This window comes from Rana temporaria, chromosome 2 (assembly GCF_905171775.1).
Source record: "Rana temporaria chromosome 2, aRanTem1.1, whole genome shotgun sequence".
NCBI classification, from domain to species: Eukaryota; Metazoa; Chordata; class Amphibia; order Anura; family Ranidae; genus Rana; species Rana temporaria.
In genome coordinates, this window is record NC_053490.1 from 298771462 (window position 1) to 298790085 (window position 18624).

The following is an 18624-nucleotide window of genomic DNA, read 5'->3' on the forward strand; positions in this document are numbered from 1 at the left end:
TAAGCCAGCTAAGCCACTCACAGGAAGTTTTGTATTTCCTGAATGAACACAAAGTTTTATCCGATTGACACATGGACAATGTCAGGATCTTCGCCACAGCTAAATCAGAGGAAGCTTTGTATTCATTCACAAAATACAAAGCTTACTGTGAATAGTTGAGCAGCACTCAACCAAACTTTATTTTATTTTGGGAGCTGGAGGTTACATACAATTTATACATTGCCGACAGTCACTGCAGGTGTTCGTGAAACAAATTGTTTGGACCGGCATGGTCCAAACAAACTAGTCAGAGTTCACTAAAACATGGAGCTAGGTTCTAAACGTTCAGTGTAGAAAACATCCTAAATGTCTTCTGCTAATAATATTCTGTTAAACGCAAAAAAAAAAAAAAAAAAAAAAAAGTGTGGATACTTTCTTACCCAATCCAGCATCCACTGGAATGACCCAATCTCCAGGCCTCAATGAAGACACATGATGTCCAACCTCTGCCACCACGCCTACTCCTTCATTTCCCCCTACAGCTGGTAACTGGGGCAGCAAAGCATAAGTTCCTGGGAAAACATATGTTATTGCACAATGTTATCACTTAGAAGGTTATCAGCCAGGAAGGCCTTTGCTTAAAATAGATTTGGAATATCTGATGAAAATGAAAAACCCGCCTTAAAAGTGGTCACCCTTTTTACAAACTTTAAAATACACCCGTCAATGATTTCTGAATGACCTCAAAAGCATGTCAAACTGGTGACAAATTAATACCATCAACACAAGCACAAAGGCATTGACACAGAACCTTAAAGTGGTTGTAAACATCAGACATTAAATTTGAACAAAAGCATATCCTTCTATAGCAGGGGTCTCCAAACTTTCTAAGCAAAGGGCCAGTTTACTATCCTTCACACTTTAGTAGTAACTGTACTGGTGTCGGTAACAATGCCCCATCATTGGTGTCTATGAGAGAAATAGCGCTCCAAGGGATAAAGGCAAGCAAAGGGCAGCCAGTTTGGAGACCAGGGCTTTATAGTGTGTACTTGTCTCAAGCCAGAGCACCAAGTGTCATTTCTGACTGCTGCTTTCTTTGTTCCTCTACTATGTGCATGAATCACATTTGATAAGTTTTCCTGACACCAAAAGAAAAATGGTGATAGCAGACACCTTCAGTAGATTGACAGCTTCAGCTCTGTTCCTGTGTGCTGTGTAATGTGGGGTGTGTCCCTTCCCTCCAATCAGCTCTCTCCTTACTGAGCCATCTGCTATTTTTTTCTGAGCCCTCAAACAAGCTTTATAAATTCTGGACTTTGACTGGATGCAGAAATGAGAAAACAGCAGATAAACAGGTACAACTTATGTAGGTGGATTTGCTTCATTTCTGTGTATCACATGAGGCCAGTCACTTCACTGGGTATATGTAAGGGTTTAACCACTTTAAAAACTCTACATAGCAAGCCTAAATTGTATGTATAAAGAATCAGTTCACCCAAAAGTGATGGAGCTCGAACTGTAGCAGTCCTGGGCTTTATACAGTATATATGCCCTGGACCTTCCAACACCAAAATCTCTCTGCTATAATTACCCTTCCTGTTGAAGTTTCTAATAATAATCTGGGACCTCCTTAGGCTTCATGTACGTGGGACGTTGTTTAACCTCTCCTGAAACGACTAAACAAAATGCTGCTAAACGTGAGTTACTATAAACGACCCTGTGTACATGTACTGATAAGATAACAGAGGAGAGTTCAGGGGCAGCTGAAAAAAAAAGATATTTTTAATAAAGCTTACCTGTAAAATCTTTTTCTTGGAGTACATCACGGGACACAGAGCGGCATATTCATTACTATGTGGGTTATATGGAGTACCTTCAGGTGATGGACACTGGCAATCTCAAACAGGAAATGCCCCTCCCTATATAACCCCCTCCCATAGGAGGAGTACCTCAGTTTTGTAGCAAGCAGTATGCCTCCCAAAATGGTCCCCATAAGAGGGGTGGGAGCTCTGTGTCCCGTGATGTACTCCAAGAAAAAGATTTTACAGGTAAGCTGTATTAAAAATCTTTTTCTTTATCGTACATCACGGGACACAGAGCGGCATATTCATTACTATGTGGGATGTCCCAAAGCAATGCTTACAATGAGGGGAGGGAGAACATCTTCCAAAGACAAAAGGATTTAATTTAGAGATATACTCAAATCATAATAAATCCAACTTAGTTGAGAAAAAATAATTTTAAATTTAACTCAAAAGGGAGCCCCCGGAATCCGAGGGTCTCAAACTGCAGCCTGCAGCACTGCCTGCCCAAAGGCTGTATCAGTATTCCTTCTTACGTCCAACTGGTAGAATCTTGTAAACGTGTGGACAGAAGACCAGGTTGCCGCCTTGCAAACTTGAGCCATAGAGATCTGGTGGTGTGCTGCCCAGGAGGCGCCCATGGCCCTAGTAGAATGAGCCCTTAATGATACTGGAGGAGGCAACCCTTTCAAGCCGTAGGCCTGAGTGATTAACTGTTTAATCCACCTCGAGATGGTGGATTTTGCAGCTGCCTGCCCCTTCTTGGGCCCATCCGGTAAAATGAACAACACATCTGTTTTCCGGATCTTCTCTGTAGCTTTAAGATAGGCCTTCATGGCCCTGACAATATCCAAGGTATGCAGCAACCCTTCCTTTCTGGAAGTAGGTTTAGGAAAGAAGGATGGTAATACAAAATCCTGGTTTAGATGAAAACTGGATATAACCTTCGGTAGGAAGGAAGGATGAGGGCGGAGAACGACCTTGTCCTTATGTAAAATAAGATATGGTTCCTTACAGGATAAGGCTGCCAGTTCCGATACTCTTCTGGCGGAAACTATGGCGACCAAAAATACTAAATTCCTTGTCAGTAAAACCAAAGGAATTTCAGCCAACGGCTCAAAAGGTTGTTTCTGTAAACTTGACAGAACAAGATTTAAATCCCACGGACAAAGCGGGGATTTAACTGGAGGATTAATACGCAAGACCCCTTGAAGGAAGGTCTTAACTAGCGAGTGGGTGGCCAGCGGCCGCTGAAACCACACTGACAAAGCTGAAATCTGTCCTTTGATTGTGCTTAATGCCAGTCCTTTGTCCACTCCTAGCTGGAGAAAACTTAATACTCTATCGATGGTAAACTTGCGAGAAAGCCATCGCTTGGACTCACACCAGCCTACATAGGCCTTCCAGACCCTGTAATAAATCACCCTAGAGACCGGTTTCCTGGCTCTGATTAGGGTAGAGATTACTTTCTGAGACAGACCTCTACCCCTGAGAATCAGGGATTCAGCCTCCAGGCCGTCAAATTTAGATGCCGTAAGGCAGGGTGGAGGATCGGACCTTGCGATAGCAGGTCTGGCCGTAGAGGAAGAGTCCAAGGGTCTCCCACTACCATCTTCAGGATTAGTGAATACCATGCCCTTCTGGGCCATGCTGGAGCTACCAGGATGACTGGTATGTGCTCCACCCTGATCCTGCGCAGCAGGCGGGGTAGTAACTGGAGCGGGGGAAATACATAAATAAGTTTGAACTGATGCCAAGGGCAAACCAGCGCATCGGTTCCGCAGGCCATCGGATCCCTTGAGCGGGATATGAACCTGTCTAGCTTCTTGTTGAGTCTCGATGCCATGACATCCACGTCCGGCACTCCCCATCTTTGGCAGAGTGCTTGAAAGATTTGTGGATGTAGAGACCATTCCCCCGGCAACAGAGTCTGGCGACTTAAGAAGTCCGCCTGAAGGTTGTCCACTCCTGGAATAAATATTGCCGATATGCAGGGCACATGAGCCTCTGCCCACAGGAGAATCAAGCTCACCTCTCTCTGAGTGGCTTGACTCTTGGTTCCCCCTTGGTGATTTATGTATGCCACGGCAGTGGCATTGTCTGATTGAATTCTCACCGGGAACCCCTGCAATTTGGACGTCCAGGCCCTGAGGGCTAGTCGAGCAGCTCTGAGCTCCAAGATGTTGATGGGCAACTGCCTCTCTGGCTTTGCCCAAGTACCCTGGCGAGTGCAACCATCCAAAATTGCTCCCCAGCCCCGTCAGGCTGGCGTCTGTGGTTACTATCTTCCAAGCCACTGGGCTGAAAGACTTCCCCTTCACTAGATTCTGAGGGTCTAACCACCAACACAGACTTTGTCGGACTCTTGATGAGAGCGGCAAAGGGATATCTAAGGCCTGTGGCCTCCTGCTCCATGCTGACAGGATGGCTGCCCTGAAACAGTCGATACTTGGAGATCTGGTACTGGCAAGTTGAATGCACTATGGACCAAGTCCGTTAAGGCTTGAACCCACCAGCTCTCCCCTTGGGAGGCTGCCCCAGACTCCCCTGTATCTGGATCCTCGATCCCCGAACCTGCTTGGTCCTTGTCCAAGAGGTCGTCCAATTCCCCTGCGGAAAGGACCTCCTCCTCTGAGGGTCCACACTCGGGCGACGGAGATCTATTCCGTTTTCTGCCCCGCATAGCCTTGGCTATCATCTTTCCCATTCTTTTTTCCATCTCTTTTAAGGAGGTGGACAGTACCTCGTCCGTGACCACCCTAGGGTTGGACTGACCCGTGCCAGCTCCAGCCCCAGATCCCGATGGTCCCATCAAGGCTCCCTCTCGGGAAAGCAGCGGCATAACTTTGTCCGAGACCTCAGACTCTCTGGGGGAATCCCCACCTCTTGTACCCTCTGAACCAGACGCCATGGTACAATACCGAGGTACGCCCGCTAACTTATTGGTGTTTGGAACTATAAATAGTATTGCCCAAAAACCCGTTTGGGGGATAAAAAATGCCTTCTTTCCCTTTAAAGGAGTTCTCTGACCTAAAAGTTTTAACCCCCGCTGTGCCCGGGCTGTAAAAAAATAGAAAATAAACTGTCACTTACCTGCCTACGATCCCCCGTTGTTCCGATATCGCCGTCCCGTTCTCCGGTCCCGGTCTCTTCCGCTTCCTGTGTGTCGGTGACTCATAGTGCGCTCAGCCTATCAGTGGCCGCGACGGGACATTGCTGCGGCCGCTGATAGGCTGAGCGCACTATGAGTCACCGACACACAGGAAGCGGAAGGGGCCCGGGACCGGAGAACGGGACGGCGATATCGGAACAACGGGGGATCGTAGGCAGGTAAGTGACAGTTTATTTTCTATTTTTTTACAGCCCGGGCACAGCGGGGGTTAAAACTTTTAGGTCAGAGAACTCCTTTAATGTTTTTTTTTTTTTTTTTTTTTTTTCAAACCCAAGAGAGAAAAAACATTCTGTCCCCCTTAGTAGTATTGCCAAAAAACTGCTGAGATAGAAAAGAACAGCCTAACTCTAGGCTCCAGGACAGTCTTATTGAAGACTGTAATATCTGTTTCGGCCACTGTGTGTCCTCGGCGCCCCGTGCTGCCGCTCTGGTCTCTTCCTCTCTCTGTTCCAGCATACACTGAGCTGGGAACAAATGGAAGGGCCGCCCCTTCCTTTAACATGCTGGCCCGCCCTTCCCCCCTCAGCTAACGGCGCGAAATTGCGCCCATATCACGGGGACGCGCGCGCGCGCCCGCCGGCGGGGGGGGGGGTGGGGGCAAGGAGACCACACGAGGAGGCAGTTTGTCCTGTCTCCAGGCTAGGAGGAAAAACCATGGCAGCAATCGCCTGGAGGCTTTGCAGGTAAGCACAGCTCTCTTTACACACACACACACACACACACACACACACACACACACACACACACACACACACAGGCTTCTTTCTCAATGTTTACAATACTACCAGGGAGTTCACCTTTTATGGGGAAAACACATAGAGCCATCCTATCTTTAAGACATGTGACTTACTTTGCCAGATGCAGCGCATAACTTTAGGCATGTCCCCTGTGAACCCCCCAGAAAAACCTGCTAAGAACCAAGTTCCGCAAGTTTCCCCTCACTTACCTGCTCCATGCCGCAGGACTTTGCAAAGCAAGAGGCCCAATCTTCCCCCATCTCCGTGGGGCATTGACCTTCAGGCCCTGGGTTCCTATGAAGGATCCACTGTCCTGGGCCCATATAGCACTCTGGCAACAGAAACATTAGGCCCCCAAAGGTTTCTAAGTTCTGGGCCCAGGGTCCAGCTCTCTAAAAAGAAAAGCATTATGGGCTATACCCCTTTGGTTTGGGGTCCGGTTACTGACCACTTTAGCGCTGAGGCCTTTGGACAGAACCGGTTAGCCCACCTAATCCCAAGGATGTGGAGGCAAGCTAAACCATGACCAACACCTAAGACACTGGCGTAAAAACTGAGGTACTCCTCCTATGGGAGGGGGTTATATAGGGAGGGGCATTTCCTGTTTGAGATTGCCAGTGTCCATCACCTGAAGGTACTCCATATAACCCACATAGTAATGAATATGCCGCTCTGTGTCCCGTGATGTACGATAAAGAAAGGGGGCCGGTCAGTGTCAGAAGTTTTTTCACCTTAATGCATTAAAGTGAAAAAACACAAGGGTTTATAGCTCCTTTAACTGCTTGCCGACCAGCCGCCGCAGTTATACGGTGGCAGGTCGGCTCTGCTGGGCGAGATCACGTAGATGACCACCAGGCGCAATCACCGCCGGGCACCTGCGATCGCTCGTTGCAGAGAACCGGGAGCTGTGTGTGTAAACACACAGCTCCCGGTCCTGTCAGGGGGAGAAATGCCTGAACAGCGATCAGTCATTTCCCCAAGTCAGTCCCACCCCACCCCCCTTCAGTTAGAACACACCCAGGGAACATACTTAACCCCTTCCTCGCCCCCTAGTGTTAACCCCTTCCCTGCCAGTGGCATTTTTATAGTAATCAATGCATTTTTATAGCACTGATCGCTATAAAAATGCCAATGGTCCCAAAAATGTGTCAAAAGTGTCCGCCATAATGTCGCAGTACCAATAAAAATCGCTGATCGCCGCCATTACTAGTAAAAAAAAAAATATTAATAAAAATGCCATAAAACTATCCCCCATTTTGTAAACGCTATAACTTTTGCGCAAACCAATCAAATGCTTACATCTTCTGGGGTCCTTCTGCGGCGCCTCCCCACATTAGATAACCCCCTTGGAGAAAAGCTCTCCCGAGGGGGGGTTATCTTGCAGGCGCGCTCCCGAGTTATACACTCGGCCCGCATCGTTGGATTTGATTGACAGCAGCGGGAGCCAATGGCTTCGCAGCTATCAATCTAGCCAATCAAAGCCAGGACTCTGTGGAGAGAAGGACAGCAGGGGCCGCGCTGAGCAGGTGAACTGGCTCAGGTAAGTAAAAATGGGGACTGGGGGGGGGGGGGGGGGGGGGGGCGGTGATTGCCAGGTGTTTTTTCACCTTAATGCATAGGATGTATTAAGGTGAAAAAACACAAAATATTTATAACCCCTTTAATTGCTTTCTATATTTTCCTGGCATTCAACTTTAACTCTCCGCCATTTATCAAAACTGCAAATATCAATTTTTGGGTGGAGTGATCATTTAAAAAAAAAAAAAAAAGGTAACATTTGCATATTTTTAGGTTAGTTGCATTTGTACGCTCAGAGTTCACACTTCCACAGGATATCTTACCTTGAATCATGTTTATATCAGAAGGATTTATGGGGGCAGCCAACATTTTAACTGCCACTTGATAATCTGCTGGTGATGCAACTTCTAGTTTCTGCAAACTAAAATTAGGATACAAGAACATTTGTGTTATTTACTTATTGAAAAATCCCCATTTATACATGTAAAAATATAAAGAGCATAGATAAAAGCACAGCAAACTATAGAAGCTGATCAGAATTCTGTTTGAAGTCATATTAAAGAAATGGAAAACATTGACTACTACGTGGTTTTTCTGCTTTCTACACTATTTTGTCCTTTATGACATCTATTTGCATACTTTGTTTTCGTTGTACTATTGCACTTCATACATCCTTGTTATTCTTTTTTTTACATCCTTACTGACTTAACCTGATTACTGTTTTTTTTTTTTTTTTTTTTTTATAATGGCTATTGGATAAAAACATTTTGGTCTTTTCAGCTCACAGAAAGTGACAAGGTCATTGCTGGCAAGACCAAAGAGTACTTTATGCATTTGCTGGAATAACAAAACCAAAAAAAACAGCCACCATGTTTTATGACTGGTAAACTGCAATATATTGTATTTGTTTTTGGGTTTAAATACACTATTGTAAAATAAATAAATAAATAAAGAAACACAAAACCTGGAAGTTGATCCAGACCATAGATATCCACGCAAAACAAAAGGCATAGCTGTCACATTCCTCCCCAAAGACAATGTATCAGAACCAGCCCAACTATATCCACCTGTACAATAAGAAAGAAGGGAAGTTCTGCAAGAACGTACAGGAGTAACCCCTTTTTCCTTTTATAGAAAGGCCTGCCCCTAGAGAACAGTCATGGCAGGCCGCAGGAACATCAAACCAGAGTCAGACTGAAGCCCCGTGCCTGGTCTCTCCACCACTAGCAGGACCTTAACACCCATGTAGAACTAGTGTACCGTATATATACTCCAGTATAAGCCAAGGTACCCAATTTTACCCCAAAAAAATGGGAAAGCGTATTGACTCGAGTATAAGCCTAGGATGAGAACGCAGAAGCCACTGTAAGCGGAAAAGAGGGTCAACAATACCCATTTGCACGCCTCACTGTGCCCGAGTCAGTGTACCTGAAATGTTTGCAGGCTGCGGGCATCCATTCATTGTTTAAAAGTCGAGGTCTCCTCCTGGTCCCGTTCCGTGATAGGCGTTTCCTAGCAGCCTATCATGGACGTCTTCTCATCCTCGGACTCCCAGCAGACACTGTGTTCAGTGTTTTGCCTATCACGGACGTTCTCTTGTCCGAGGATGAAAAGACATCCGTGATTGGCGGAACACTGAACACAGTGTCTGCTGGGAAATGCCTATCACGGAAGGGACCAGGGGAAAGCCGTGACTTTGAAACAATGGACGCTCACGGCCCTTCAGATACACAGACTCGAGTATAAGCAGAGGGGGGTATTTTCAGTCCTAAAAAAACTTGGCTTATACGGTACATGGATATTTGCATTTTGCTTTTTTTTTTTTTTTTATCAGTTTGAATTGGCTCATACAGAGTCTTGTTTTATTGCTTGTGCGGCTTTGATTTTGCACTTGTGTTCGTCCCTCCCAATAGGAATGCATATTATTGGTCTCAAAGTAATAACAGGCTGACTTAAAGTGGTGTTTCACCCTAAAAAACAAGTTTGTAGCGTGTCATTCAGCATAGTAGCGCGAGCTACAGTATGCCTTTATATTTTTTTCTGGCGCCGTACTCACTGTTTAATCACGTAGTAAAGTTTCAGACTCCCCGCGGGGAATGGGCGTTCCTATGCAGAGGGCTCCTGATTGACGGACGTCTATGGCGCATCACGCTTCACGAAAATAGCCGGAGTAGGTCTCGGCTCTTCACAGGGCCTGCGCACAGACATCGGAGCTGACTGCGCAGGCGCCGTGAAGAGCAAACTCCTATTTCGGCTATTTTCGTGAAGCGTGACGCGCCATAGCCGGCCGTCAATCACGAGCCCTCTGCATAGGAACGCCCATTCCCCGCGGGGAGTCTGAAACTTTACTACGCGATTAAACAGTGAGTACGGCGCCAACAAAAAAAATATAAAGGCATACTGTAGCTCGCGCTACTATGCTGAATGACATGCTAGAAAAAAAAAAAAATTTAGGGAGAACCCCCGCTTTAAAACAGCTTTTACACACAAGCAACATTTCTGTGTCTACATTCCTCGACTCTCAGCTGAACTCCAGTGATGATACATTTTGCATACTTATGCCGCGCACACACGATCGAAATTTCCAACAACAAATGTTCAATGTGAGCTTGTTGTTGGAAAATCTGACCATGTGTATGCGCCATCGGACATTTGCAGTCGGAATTTCCAACAACAAAATGTTTGAGAGCTGGTTCTCAATTTTTCCGACATAAAAGTTCTTGTTGGAAATTCCTACGCATGCTCGGAATCACTGAACTTTTTATTATTATTATTTATTATTATTATTTTTTTTCGGCTCATCGTAGTGTTGTACATCACCGCGTTCTTGAGGTTTGGAATTTCCGACAACATTTGTGTGACCGTGTGTATGCAAGACAAGTTTGAGCCAACATTCTGTCGGAAAAAAGTCCACGGTTTTGTTGTCGGAATGTCCGATCGTATGTACACGGCATTACAATGGGCCAGCTTACCCAATGGAGTAGGCATACATGAAATCGGCCTTTGTGGAAACAGTAGATCACTATATTAGCCTAAGCTACTACAGTGATGGCTCCAATTCACAGAGGGTCACTCACTTAGCGCAGCTGCCATTCAGAAGAAAGCCTTGCATTTTTCTCAATGAAGCGAAGAGTTCTCTAATTGGACAAGATGGGATGGAAGGGCGGTGTATGCATAATTGCTGGAATTCAGCCTAAAAGCAGTAGTAAACCACCACATCTGCAAGGCAATGGTATAATGTGCTAGTATGCATCACACCATGGAACTAAGCCCTCCAGCGCTAGGCTGTCACCGTTGAGAAGGCTGACATCTTTCTCCAGTCTTTCTTCCGGGTTCACATGCTCTGGCTGTGTGGCTGGCAAAAGTCACGATGAGGTCACTACCATGCGCATGGGAGGCCTCGGTTCCAGCACAAAGCACTGATGGTGCGGAAACATATGCCGGACCTCCAGAGCACATGACGTAACTGGCTGCATCCAGGGTGAACATCTCCTAAATGATGCAGGTTTAGGAGATATTAATTTTACCTACAGGTAAGCCTCATTACAAGCACAAATGACCAAGCAAGGTTTACTACCGCTTTAAGGCCTCATGCACACTGGACGTTTTTACAGCTGCTGCTTTTGGCTTCACACTTTTATCTGCAGCCAGTAAACTCCCCAGCATTTTATCCTATGTGTCCATACACACAACATTTTATCAGCAGTTTTTGGCTGGGGCGTTTTTTTAATAGTGGGTTTGAAGAGGAGTTTTTTTAGCTGTAAAACCGCTCTAATTTTGAAAAGCACGGTTATTTGTCATTTATGAGTGTTTTTGAGCCATAAGCTTTTGTGGGATTATACATTACCCCTCATATTTGTGTAATTATTTTATTCTATCTTTTCATGTGTCAACACTGAAGAAATTACACTTTGCTACAATGTAAAGTAGTGAGTGTACAGTTTGTATAACATTGTAAGTTTGCTGTCCCCTCAAAATAACTCAACACACAGCCATTAATGACTAAACCGCCGGCAACAAATATGAGTACATGCCAAAGTAAAGTATTCCAACATGATAATGACCCCTCACTTTTGTTTCCAGCGGTTTAGACATTAATGGATGTGTGTTGAGTTATTTTGAGGGGACAGCAAATTTTCACTGTTATACAAACTGTACACTCACTACTTTACATTGTAGCAAAGTGTAATTTCTTCAGTGTTGTCACATGAAAAGATATAATAAAATATTTACAAAAGTGTGAGGGGTGTACTCACTTTTGTCAGATACTGTAGTCTTGATAAATAAATAAAAAAAAAAAAAAAAAAAAAAAAAAAAGGTACTGCAAAACTCATGCTACAGCCGACACTACTGGAATTTTTATAACATCCAGTGTGTATGAGGACTTAAAGTGGAATTAAAGGGTACATATTGGGGATGTCCCAATACTAGTATCGGTATCTGTATCGATACCGAGCATTCCCCCCCCCCCCCCCAGTACTTGTACTCGGGGAAATGCTCCGATGCCTCACCCGATACCTGGGCAGGCAGGGGAGTTGCAAGTATTCTCCCCCCGTGCTGTCTTTTCCCTGTGTTGTCTTCCCCCCGTTCGTGCAGTCCTCTCCCCCCTCAATTTGTCAGAATGGAGAGCGGAGGTAGGAGCCGCTAAATCCGGCTCCTACCTTTTCCGAATGAACAGGGTCAGTGATCACTGACTGTCTATTCATATAACTGAGCACTGTAACCTGTGTTTACGATGCTTCAGTTTATGAATGGAGAGGAGCTTCTCTCCATTCTTAGCTGAGGCTGCAGAGAAAGGGACTGGGGAATCTGTGTCCTTAGTCCATTTGTCTTAAAGAGGAGATGTCATGGGTCTGTTAAGACCCCCGATATCTCTCCAAAGACCCCCAACAAAGCTGATTAAAAAAAAAAATATATATACATATATACACACATATATATATACATATATATGACAATTCACCCCCCCCCCCAAAAAAAACTGTAAAAAAAATAAAAATACTGCCACTGTCACGTGACATTAAAAAATAAGTATCGGTATCGGCGAGTACTTGAAAAAAAGTATCGGTACTTGTACTCTCAAAAAAGTGGTATCGGGACAACCCTAGTAGATATAAATCAGCATTTCACCCTTCCTCTTATCCGTGCTGTATACTGCTAGCAAAAAATGTGTGTAAATACCTTTTCCAAGAAAATTTGTGTATTACCGGCGCTAAGATACTATTAATATTTATTTTTTAAGTTGTGCTGCAATTAAATATGCAACCCCTTGGGTTGAATATGGATAGTGTATTGTGAAGTGAATTGCGCTAACTTATAAAATGAATCTATAAATCTTGTGCTCTAAAAAAGGTAAGATAGTATATCTACAATACCCTTTAAATTATTGATCAAATGATACATGCCTTTACCAAGAATTTGTAGTAACAAATACCTTTTTCAATCAGCTCCGTTCACGTGATCCAGCACCCGTGGCTCTCCTGTGTCATGGAGCAGCTGCTGCAGGGAAGGAGTGCCAACAACAGATAGGAAATGGAAGCTGGTGGGTAACATCTTGGCTCATTGACGAGTGCTTCATGACACAAGGTGGCTGGAGCATATGCATCCTGTGAGTGGAGCGAATTAAAACAAGGTATGTATACACTTTTTTTTTTTAACCAGCCATAGAAAGCATAGTTAGAGGGGGAAAGTAGTGTTTTTAAGATTTATATATAGCCTTATGCTTTCACTTTAAGCCCATGTACAGTAGGCCTTTAAGCTGCTTGCTACACAACAAAAACAGCCGAAGAAACATTGGGGGTTATTTACGAAAGGCAAATCCACTTTGCACCACAAGTGCAAACTACAAGTACAAAGTGCTCTTGAAATTGCACTGAAAGTACACTTGGAAGTGCAGTCGCTGTTGATCCGAAAGGACATACAAGGAAAATAAAAAAGGGCATTTTAGCTTGCACATGATTGGATAATAAAATCAACAGAGCTACTCCTCATTTCAGATCTACCCCTCAGATTTATAGTGACTGCACTTCCCAGTGCACTTAAAAGCCCTGAAAAATCTGACAGAGTTTATAACCCTTCCTTGCCCTATCTAGTCACAAAAAAAAAAAAAAAAAAAAAAAGAAGTTTTGCCTACAGTTCTACTTTGATGTGTAAAAAGAAAAACTGCATGCATGAAGCTCTTTATTACAGAAGATGCATGTTTTTGCAGAAGAGACACAGCACACCTGCCTTCTCGCAGTCTGGTGAATTTACATTGAGCTGAGCATAGGCAGCTCGGCATGCATTCCTGGCTGTGTCAAAATGACTGAATCCCATTGGGTAACATAATTTCCTCATCAGCCATTCAAGAAGCCAACCAACTGCCACTCAGAAAAAAAAGAGCTCCAGCAGCCGGTGAGGGATGTAACCTATTTTCAGGATTTTCTTTCTGCTTAACTACTTGCCGACCTGCCGCCGTCATTTTACGACGGCAGGTCGGCTCCCCCTGCGCGAGAGCCCGTAGCTACACGTCGGCTCTCACGCAGGCCACTAGGGGCGCGTGCGCACCCCCCCGACTCTCTTGCGTGTGCCCGGCGGGCACGATCGCCGACGGGAACATGCGATCGCTCGTTACAGAGCGGGGACCGGGAGCTGTGTGTGTAAACGCACAGCTCCGGATCCTGTCAGGGAGAGAAATGCTGATCTTTTGTTCATACAATGTATGAACAGCGATCAGTCATTTCCCCTATTGAGGCCACCCCCCCCTACAGTTAGAACACACCCAGGGAACATAGTTAACCCCATCCCCGCCCCCTAGTGTTAACCCCTTCAATGGCAGTGGCATTTTTATAGTAATCCAATGCATTTTTATAGCACCGATCGCTATAAAAATGCCAATGGTCCCAAAAATGTGTCAAAAGTGTCCGCCATGTCGCAGTACCAAAAAAAAAAAAAAAAAGCTGATCGCCGCCATTACTAGTAAAAAAAAAATATTAATAAAAATGCCACAAAAATACCCCCTATTTTGTAAACGCTATAACTTTTGCGCAAACCAATCAATAAACGCTTATTGCGATTTTTTTAATGAAAAATATGTAGAAGAATACGTATCGTCCTAAACTGAGGAAAAAAAATGTTTTTTAATATCTTTTTGGGGATATTTATTACAGCAAAAAAAAAAATATGATTTTTTTTCAAAATTGTCGCTCTATTTTTGTTTATAGCGCAAAAACGAAAAACCGCAGAGGTGGTCAAATACCACCAAAAGAAAGCTCTATTTGTGGGGAAAAAGGGACGCCAATTTTGTTTGGGAGCCACGTCGCACGACCGCGCAATTGTCAGTTAAAGCGACGCAGTGCCAAATCGCAAAAAGTGCTCTGGTCTTTGACCAGCAATATGGTCCGGGGGTTAAGTGGTTAAAGGAGTTGTAAAGGAAAAAGTTTTCACCTTAAATGCATTCTATACTTACCTGACTCCTCGAAAGTCCCGCGCTCGGTCCTGAGATCCTCTTCGCCACTCAGCCTGGCCGCTGATTGGCTAGAGCGGATAGATTGAGAGCAGCGCAGCCATTGGCTGGCGCTGCTGTCAATCACATCCAGTGACGTGGCGCACCGAGGGGCGGTGACGAGTGATACAGTGAGCGGCTATGGCCGATCGCTGTATCACGGAAGCGCGCCTGCACAGAGTATACACAATGCGAGCTCTCTCGCATGAACGAGTGTAGTTTGTGCGAGGAGGACCAGAGACAGCCGCCAAGGAACCCCAGAAGACGTGGATCGGGGACACTCTGTGCAAAACGAACTGCACAGTGGCTACAAGTATAACATGTTTGTTATTTTAAACAAAAAAAAAACAAGTTTTACTTCAGTGACCCTTATGGCTGCATTCACACCTGAGCGACAAAACGCCCGACGCCGGACGCTTCTGCCGCTAGAGTGGAGAATTCCCATTGCTGTCTATGGAGATGGTTCACATCTCATAGACGCCGAACGCCTGTCGCCTGAAAAAAAGTCCCGGACCCTTTTTTTTCAGGCGACATTGGCGTTCGCCCATTGACAGCAATGGGAAGAGTTTAAAAAAAAAATAAAAAAAAAATGAAAGTTTCACACTCGCGACAAAATACACCGCGTACGCCGAACGTGGCTGTCGCTCAGGTGTGAATGCAGCCTTAGAGGAAAGCAATCAAATTAAACTTTTTTTTTTTTCCCCCTTAGAAAATTGTGACTGTTTCTCCTTCAATACGTTTTTTCAATCAAAGTTTCTAAAGGAAACGAAGCACAATCTCACACGAGCATGTGTGCAAGGCGGAAATATCAGTGAGTTCCAAGGGAAAAGGGAGTAACTGACGTACAGAACAATAAGCATATCAGCTAAAACACTAGTAACAGAAATTGTAACCGTTTTCTACTAGATACACCAAATGCAACTGAAAACGTTAAAGCTGATCTCCAGCCAACAGTTAAATTCCCAGATAAAAACTCACATAAGGGCTTTGCCTGCCAAAGGATTTAAATTTAGGTCTACAAGGCCGTCACACAACACTGCCCCCTGTCTAGCAAAGACGACATGATCGTTCTCTGCTACAGTTTATAACACTAAGCTGACAATACACTGATTTAAAATGAAGTAAACGGCTAAATTTAAATCGCTGTGTGGCTCTCCTCACTTGACAGAATTCGATCGACTTCTGATTAAGAGACAGGTTAGAAAATTTGATCAGCGGCTGCAGCGGGTGATTAATATATTCTGATTATGTGTGCCGCTCTTAGAACACAATGGGAAAGGGAAGGAAGGCGGATTCCCCTCAACCACCCTGTGACTGCACAGTGAAAAAAGAAGCAGCAGAAAGAGGAGCTCATCTTCTGTCGGCTCTCTTCCCATCAGCATGCTGCTTAGTGTGCATCACAAATGATTTGCTGCTTTTCCCTTCTCCAGTCTGAGCTTTACTGTAAAGAAACAGCAAAAAGGCTGGGATACTTGCACTGCATTTAGAAAAATAAGTGTACATAGCTACATTACATCTTTTATAGCTGCCTGGAGCTCAGCTTTAAATTGAACGTACCTTAAAGTGAAACTAAAAGGTTCGTGTTTTTTTTTTTTAATTAACAAACATGTCATACTTACCTCCACTGTGCAGTTTGTTTTGCACAGAGTGGCCCCGATCCTCCTGTTCTGGGGTCCCACGGCGGCTCTCGCGGCTCCTCCCTACATTAGATAACCCCCTCTGGGAAGTTCTCTCCCGAGGGGGTTACCTTGCAGGCGCGCTCTTGAGTCATACACTCAGTGTCCATAGACCCCGAGTGTATGACTCGGCCAGGACCCCCGTGTCAATGGATTTGATTGACAGCAGCGGCAGCCAATGGTTGCGCTGCTATCAAGCTATCCAATCAAAGCCGGGACTCCGGAGAGAAGGATGGCTGGGACACGCTCACAGAAATTCGGGGCACAGATAAGTAAAGCGGGGGGCTGGGAGGTCGGACACTGCAAGGCGTTTTTTTCGTTTAGTATTCAGGAATTGGGAGCAGATGTTAAGTGATATTAAAACACTGTTAGATTTACATTGTCCCTTTTATTTCTGTATGTGGATGATGGGACTATAATTAATAAAAACATTTTTTAGTTTAGTACCATTTTCCTAATCTATATACAGCCGTCACAAGACCCAGCTCTTTCCCAGCCTGTCTGCAGAGAAACAGAAGCAGGAGGAGCGACTAGTCCTCTGCTGCTGGTCACATGTTCAAAAAACAAAACAGCGTAAAAATAAATAATATCAATTACGGTTTATAAAATTGTCATTCAAATATATATTTGAAAATAAATATTTATTATTTTGTAAAAATAACATGGGAAGGATGGACTTCTGCAAGTCACAGGCTGTGTCATGCCCCTCCAGCCTGTATCTTAGAAGAGAGATGAAGCCACCATAAATCTACATGCAATATCCCACCCCTTCATTGTGTTTAGCTGGTTAGTGGGCATAGCGCGTCCCTCGTGTGGCGATTCGGGAATGGTGGGCAGAATAGCGAAGATTACGCCGGCGATCCAGAACGCCTAGGTGTGAACTAAGCCTAATATGCTGCCCTGATTATCAATATAAATGTCCCCTGTAACTGGAAAGCTAGTTATCGGCTTTCCTTTCCTCAGACACTGACAGCGCTGGGGAAAGGAAATGTGGATAACCAAAATTTGTTTACATGGGATCAGCTGTGATTGGACACAGCCGATCACATGGTAAAGAGCCTACGTCATCGTCTCTTTACCCTGATCGGTGATGCATTGGGTCCCAGGGACTCAGCGTGCCCCCGGGGGACGCCTACGAGAAGGAGGTCATACAACATCCAGTCAGGATCTTAAAGCCACTGCCTGGCCACTCCCATGGGAGTGAGTACCCGGAAGCCAAATTGAAAATAGCTATAATAAGGTATGTACAGCCTGAAAAAAAAAAAAAAAAAAAAAGTGCATACTGTACATGTTAGAAGTATAAAGAAGTTGACCTTGTATAGATGTTATTTGGGTGAACCTCTGCTTTAAGTAATAAACATGTTATACTTGCCTGCTCTAAGCAGAGGTTTTGCACAGAGCAGCCCCGACAATCCTCTACTTGGATCCCCCACCAGCAATCTTGGCCCCTCCCTCCTGCCCCCAGAGCACGCAGCTTGCAATGGGGGCACCCAAGCAGGCTTGTTCTCAAGTTGTATGTCCATTCACACAGAGCTGTGGCTCACCCCACCCCTCTCTCTTCCCATTAGATCACTGGCTGTGATACACAGCAGTGGGAGCCACTGGCTCAGCCAATGAGGAGGGAGAGTCCCCGGAGAGCCGAGGCTCTTGTGGACATCGCTGGATTGAGATGGGGCTCGGGAAAGTATTAAGGGGGGACAAACTAGAATAAACGGGACCCTCAAGATACTGTCCCTCAATGAAACTTTTAGATTAAATTAGCTGATCAAAAATGTAACAGAAGGGGAGAAAAGAAATGGAAGGAGGAAGAACATAACAAATATTCCCCATGTATAGAGGTGGGAGCCATCTGTAAAAACCAGTAGCTATAACAGATACAAAAATGATTTTGCGCAACTAACCCTCAATTATCACAAAAAAGAAAAAATGTTCAACTTACTAAACTATATGAAAAAAGGTTTATGACCACTACAACTGTGTGTATTACATCCATACTGATATCCACCACGGAGGAGTCAATTCCACCTAGTAATATCAAAGCTTGGATCTCACACTAGCCTATATTCCGCACAATGGCGGACTCATGATGTACTATCTACACCTGTGATATTTCAATTTTATGAGCAGGAGCACCATATATCCATTGGATCCTGTAGGATCATTAGGTCACTTGAATTCTACAAGTTATGTATTACATTGTTGCAATTAATGGCCATTGGCCAGATTGTGAGAGAGGTGCATGTTTGGGTTTTAACAT

General features: G+C 44.7%; 1 protein-coding gene across 3 annotated transcripts in view; it reads right to left on the reverse strand.

Moving 5' to 3' along the window:
* Positions 1-18624, reverse strand: part of MECR (mitochondrial trans-2-enoyl-CoA reductase) — a 49192-nt gene that overhangs the window by 20765 nt on the left and 9803 nt on the right. For all 3 annotated transcript variants that reach the window (XM_040337279.1, XM_040337278.1, XM_040337280.1), the window contains exons 2-3: positions 7532-7629; positions 420-551 (exon numbers count right to left, since the gene is read on the reverse strand). In XM_040337279.1, the coding sequence (XP_040193213.1) occupies positions 420-551; positions 7532-7629 (230 nt within the window). The remainder of the gene's footprint in view (positions 1-419; positions 552-7531; positions 7630-18624) is intronic.